Source organism: Mus pahari, chromosome 2 (assembly GCF_900095145.1).
Source record: "Mus pahari chromosome 2, PAHARI_EIJ_v1.1, whole genome shotgun sequence".
Lineage (NCBI taxonomy): Eukaryota > Metazoa > Chordata > Mammalia > Rodentia > Muridae > Mus > Mus pahari.
Genome location: NC_034591.1, coordinates 52491923 through 52498453, shown reverse-complemented (window position 1 = coordinate 52498453; position 6531 = coordinate 52491923). Strand labels below are relative to the sequence as shown.

The following is a 6531-nucleotide window of genomic DNA, read 5'->3' as shown; positions in this document are numbered from 1 at the left end:
CTCCCTCACTCTCCTTCTTCCCTCTTGTTTTTTCTCCTCCCTCACATAGCTCAGGCCTGGGGCATTGCACAGACAACTGAGCTACATCTGTAGACCCATTCATCTAATTTCTAAACGAAAGAGTATTTCTCTGGCTCTGTAAATCTAAGATCACACTGTACTTTTAGCAAGTGTTTGACAGCAAATAAACCAAGAAAAAAGCAAAACAAAAACAAAAAACAAAGCCAAGCAAATAACAAAACTGAAACTATGTATGTATGTATGTATGTATGTGTGTGTGTGTGTGTGTGTATGTATGTATATATATATATATATATATATATGAATATATAAACATTTTTAGACTTCTTGGAGGTAAAGTACCAAGCTAGAAACTTTCCAAAACAGATCATCTCGACTTTGTCTAACGCTGCTATAATTCCTCCATGAATCGATCATTTTCCTTTGTCTAATTATCCCGTGATCTAACTTATGTAAGTGAATAGGAGACACAAATGTGAGAAGCAGTGTTCTGTCTGTATCTTTGTGTAAATAATTTTTTCCCATGTATTTCGCACGTATATTTGAAAGCCCTACATTAAAAGTTGCATTTCACACAGACTGACAAATACCTAAGTCATAAGATAGGAACATAGGCAAATGTCGTCTCAGTCCCTATAAAAGACTAAATGGCAAAATGTTAAGTTTAGTTGTTAGAGGTTTGTGAACTGGAATATAAAATTTGCTTGTTTAGGGGAGTGCATCTTCCATATCTAGCTTTGAGAGCCTGTATTTACTTAACTGACCTAAAATTCTAGAGTCAACTGCAAAACAAGCTGGTTGGGTGAACAAACTTCCTTGAAAGTAGACCAGTAGGAGGCCTTCAGGGCCGTCAAGACTACAACTCCCAGAATGCTCGGCTCACTTTACAGCATAGGGAGTGAGACCTGTCACAGCACCTATCGCGCCAGATCGAGACTACAATTCCCATTATTCTCAGAGGCTCCGGAAGCCCTGTTAAACACCACCTGTTGCCATAGCATCCGGGTCCGGTCCAGCCAATCCTAGTGCACCTTCCGATAAGAGGCGGGCAGCTTGCTTCTTGGGCTAACCCGAAGCGGCCTATTTCTGGCACGTGACCGGAGGAGGCGGGCTTTTGGGACCGGCGCCTTCTCCTTGCTTTCTTGGGGTCGTGGCCTTGCTCCTGCCCCGCAAGAGAAGCGTCCAGGGCTTTCACGCGCAAGTGTGCGCGTGGGTCCTGACGTGCTCATAGGTCCACACTCCAGACTCTGCGGGGACAGAAGCAGGAGCCATGGGCGGGACCGCTAGCACCCGCCGGGTCACCTTCGAGGCGGACGAGAACGAGAACATCACGGTGGTGAAGGGCATCCGGGTGAGTGCCGTGGGCGGGCGGAGGGCAGCCTTTGACCTCGGATCCCAACGCCGAGATGTGCCTGGGACCGCTGGACCTGCTTTCTCCGCTCTCGGCCCGCCCTGCTGTCCCGCTAGAAGTCTGGGTCTCTGGGAAGAAGCTCGTAGTTTCAAGTCTCGGAACCTCCATTCAGAGAAAGTTCTTGGTTGTGTGCCAGGAGCCATGCACTCACTGTGCCGGGTCACCACAGTCGTCCTTGCTCACTAGTTGCAGGACTTTATTAAAACTCTTGCTTCACTGTATATCGGTCTGTGTGCCTCCTGTACAGGACCCCAGCCCTTCTTTTCCACCCACATTTCTCTCTCAGAGTCAAATGATGTTTTAAGGATTACTCTTTTTTGCCTCTGTTATTCCATGCCCCTCTTCTGGTATCGCCATTCAAGTCATTCCCGACCCTGTTGCTAATTTCTGGCTTCTGGCTCTTTCCCTTCCACCCGATAATGTCGTTTTCTCAGGCACCTCCCCTGTGGTTTGTTGGCCCATGCTTTGAACCTGACCCAGTTACTATACAGGCCTACAACTGCCAGCCTGCTAGGGGCGGAGGTTGGTTTGCAGTCCTTCAAGGTTGTAGAACTAAGGCAAGTTCTAAGGGATTCGTTATAGAGACTTAGTAGATGCCCTCTGCATGTACTTGATACATGAACTGGAAACTTGAATTTCCTCTAGGGTGTTAGTATACACACTAACAACTTTAATATTCTCCTTTGACCCGGCTTTGGAGCTTCATGGTTTGGGAAGTACACTTACTCGTACCTGGTAAATAAAGCACTATGACTTCAGAAGCTTTTAGAGTACTTCATATTTTTCATAGTTCATATTCATATGTTTATTGCGTTTACACAACTACTCTTAATTAACTATGTAAGAGTTACAAAGAAATAAAACTTTAAAAACATTTCAACTGCTTGAAAACTTTTTCCTTTGAAATTTGTTACTTTGAAAAGAACTTATTAAAGTTTTATTGATTAGAAACCCCAGACTGTTGAACTGAGTTTTTGGCTCTGTGACCAGCAATTCTCACGCTGCTAGTGATAGAACCCTTTGCCTGTTGTGGTTTAGTTGGTACTTTTTGTAGTAAGATAAGAATTACTGCAAACTTGAATTTTATACAGAGGTGGAGGAAAAAAAAAAAAAAAAAAGGAAAAGAAAGTCGATAAAAGTCTTTGAATGTTCCACACTAGAGAGTGAAAACTTAAAGAAAAAAACCAAGGAAAGTAAATTTCAGATGAGAAAACTTTGTTTAGAAAAATGCTTTAAGTCCATTTCCTCATGTTTCATTATGGCCAATGACACAAACTGAAAGAGTTTGGGCGCAGCCTAGAGACTTTGATACAATATCAGATAGGGTAGAGTGATAGGCAGGGCAATAGGGATATGTATTCCATTCAAGTGGTGAGAGTGTTTTAAAGAACTTTTGTAAACTTAAAAACAAAACAAAACAAAACAAAAAAAAACAAACTATGTCCTTCAGCCATACAACTAGACATAAGTTTCCCTTTTCAGATCCATTTTATTTCTGCTGTTACAGTCCAGGCACAGGCAGGCTTATTTTGATTGGTATGCAGCTCTTCTTCAGATCCCCTCGGCAAGGTTCTCCCTCCTTTGCTTCTGGTCCTTTCAAGGACTGCCTGTAATCTCCTTGAGCGTTTTCTCCTTCAGTTTTCTTGTTCTCCAGACTGGTAGAGCTGAGCACATCTCTCAGATCTCTATTGTTTTCTAGCTCAGAAATTGCATGGGCTTCTTGACATTGTCAGGTTTTTTTTTGTTTTTTTTTTTATTTTATTTTATTTTAAGAACAAAATATAGCTTTTTGCAGCTTTTCTTAAAACTGGTATGTTGTTGAATTGGGAGGACTTGGAGCCATTTTGGGTTCCTTGAGGTCATGGAAAGGAGAAAGTCAAATTGGAATTAAGCTGACATTTTTAATTAGCCTGTGACTCTGACAAGTCACTTCTCTGATGACACATCCTTATTCCTAAAGTGAAATGTTATCACTTTCTTTGGTTAGGATAAGAGGATAAGGTATGTAAAACACCTGTTGATTATCATTATTATTATTAATTATTATTTGAGGTGCTGGGAAGTGAACTTAGGCCCTCACATATGCTAGACATGCACTGTACATTGATCTGTATATTTCCAAGCTGCTTTGTAGATTTATAAATAAGCAGTCATCATTATGATAGGGTTCCTTTCACATTTAAAATTACAAAGTTCTTTGGAAGAGCATTAGAATCAAACAAACCTGGGTTCAGATCTTTGTAGGATTTAATATAGCTTATGGCATGGACAACTTATCTTTGATTGCATTTCCCTCTCTGGAGTTTCACTGTAATTGCATATTAATGTGTATGTGTGTGTGTACATAGTCTGCTAAAGCTTAAACCCAAAATAACTAAAGAGAAGAACATGTTATGCCCCAGTGAGAGACCCTTACAGGGTAGACTGAGTACTGAAATCATCCATTCCCTGTCTGAGCCTTGTAAACTTCTTGTAGCTGCCCTTGGTGCTTTTCTTGGCTTTCCTTTTAGGCAGGACAGCAGTATTCTTAGCTTGAAAGCAAGGCTTTGTCTTTAGGCAGTTGCTAAAACATGGACAGGTGCGGCCCAAACTTCAGGTTTGGATTTTATGGCTTAATGAAACTTGGCTGAAGAAGCGTTTTCCAATTTTGATCAATTTTATAATGTTTAGGGTCATCACTTGAGGAAATTAAGAGTATACCGGTAATTCAGTACTCACTGCTGGGAAACCAGTTTGTGTTCTGTTTCATTATGAGGATAGCAATTTTATCTTCAGTTATCCTAATAAGAATGAATAGCATTTAGTGAGCAACAGAAAACTCACTAAGTAGGCTGAGTTTATTGATAGATCATGAATATCCATATTTTTCTTGCTGAGGTACTTGTGGCTTGTACTTAAAGGACCTACATCTTGAAACAGTGTCAAGTTTCAGGTTTCTTCTTGTTGGCAGGCACTACTTTTTAATGGTATTATATATACTCTTTTCCCTTATTTTGAGCTGTTGCTAGTACTTTTTTGCCCTCTGTAAAATAGCCTGTATTCTTACACCAGATTTCAATTTTGCATATGGAATTACTCATATGGACTGAATGAAGGATTGCCCTCTTGCCTTGCACTCTCTCTAAGTCTCAAATAAATTTTCTAGTGATAGAAAAACACATACTTTTATTGCCTCACATTACATGTGCTTAATAGGATTTTTGTGTCCACCTGCTGTGCCTGCTTAGAAAGTGTGCTCAGAACCCAGCCTTTCATAACTTTATCTAAAACATCAGAGCTGTGAGTGAACTCTTTCAGAGCAAATGTCAACTTCAATGAGTATCATTTTCAAAGTTATACTTATCACTGTTTCTGGCATAACGAATCTCTGCAGCTGGCCTTGGAGCTGCAAGCTGACATTCACGGGAGCCACTCAGAGCACCACGCACACCTCCGTGAAACACACCATGTGCTTTGGCAGATGTTGGTAGTTGAGAGCCCCTAATTGAAGAGATTTCTTAATGTGGGATGCTGTAGAGGGTTCTTCAATGTTAGTGAGGGTTATGCATTTATTTGATTAGTCATAGGGACTGAGTGATTTAGTTAGCTGATAGAGAATTGGTCCCTTAAAACTGTAGGGTCTGTGAATGTCTTGGGCCATCTTAAGCTTTCTAGGATTCAGAACACAGTAGCAAGCTACATGGGAACTGAAAAGGAGATGTTTGACAGAAATGAGTCTGTGTGTTTTCCCTGCCATCCCATTTCATCTCTTGTTTATGAGAGTCATACCTTCAAAAGGTAGCAGGGAACTAGTGCTCACAGAAAATGACCTGTTCCTTTGTGGAGGGAAAATCAAGAGAGAAAATTGCATCGGTATTCTTTAAATCAATTTGATAAGAAACATCTAAAGACATCTAAAAAACTGTTAGGGGCTGAAGTTGTAAACTGATCTGGGTCATGTGACTCCCACATTTCCCACGTCAAAGATCACTTGAGCTTTCCTCTCATAGGGCAGAAGACTTTATCTTTGTTCCTCTTACTCAGCCTCCTGTATCTGAAAAAATGCTGAGTTCTGGATCAGTGGGTGGTATGTTTGTGTACATTTTGGATAAGACCAAGCATAGTGGGTGGGAAGAGTTAAGTGGGTTTATTAGCTGATACATTTAATGCTCTTTGGAGGCCATGTGAGTCAACCAGTGGCCAAGCTCTGCCTGTCTTTGAGTAGGGTAGGTAGACAGAACTAGCTAATTCTGTCAAAAGGCCTGCTTGTCTGATCACCTCTTATTGTAATTGTGGTTCTTTAGATACATAGGCCACTGTGAATATTATAAGGTATGGACTCTGCCTTCAACAATACAGCGAACACACAGTTTTGTGTACATCGAATTAATCCATGGACTCCAGAGTTTAGAGGCCTCTGGGTATAGCTTGTGGCATCAGTAAATGTGTAGAGGGGTGTTACTTCCCATTTAGTATTGTCTGGATAGAGACTGCAGAGGCACCTGGAAGGTAAGTATATCAGATGGGAAAAGGCCTTTCTAATGGCAGAGCCCCCCCCCCTTTTTTTAGGACAAATGTGTTTCCTAGAGTGTTTCCTCTTATTGAGACTCCTTGTCCAGCTCTTATTGAAGCTTATGTTCCTACCTCTATCCAACTTTGGGTTGGTTTCCATCACAGAGAAGAGCTGCGCTCTTACTGCTACAGGCTGTAGGTAACACGGTGGTCAGCATCTTTCACAAGTGAGTGCCTCTTCTCAGGAGATTAGGTGAGACCTGAGTTTGCAGGTGAGACTGCAGAGCATGGCTGCTGTGATTGCATCACCTGGGACAGCTGATAGTGCTCGAGTTCAGGAGGATTGCAGCCTCAGGCTAACAATGTGCCTTCAAGGCCCAGGCCCGAGAATTCAGCTGTAGAAGAAGAAGCGAAGGCTAACCCTGAATCAGCCAACCCAGCAACATGCAGGGTTATCTATCAGCTCTGTACTATGCTTATCATGGATTCTTTGGATGACATGTAGTACATATATGTGCTTGACTATATGTGACCATAACCTACTCTGAGAAATGTGTGGCTGGTGTTAGGACAGCATTAAGGAACAAATATGGAGGCATCAGAGAAAC

The 6531-nt window shown here is 41.6% G+C and overlaps 1 protein-coding gene across 2 annotated transcripts in view; it reads left to right on the top strand.

Moving 5' to 3' along the window:
• Positions 1-1114: 1114 nt before the first annotated feature.
• Chchd3 (coiled-coil-helix-coiled-coil-helix domain containing 3) overlaps positions 1115-6531 on the top strand; it is a 259060-nt gene continuing 253643 nt past the window's right edge. For both annotated transcript variants that reach the window (XM_021190919.2, XM_021190918.2), the window contains exon 1: positions 1115-1372. In XM_021190919.2, coding sequence (XP_021046578.1) covers positions 1292-1372 — 81 coding nt within the window. In that variant the 5' untranslated portion in view covers positions 1115-1291. The remainder of the gene's footprint in view (positions 1373-6531) is intronic.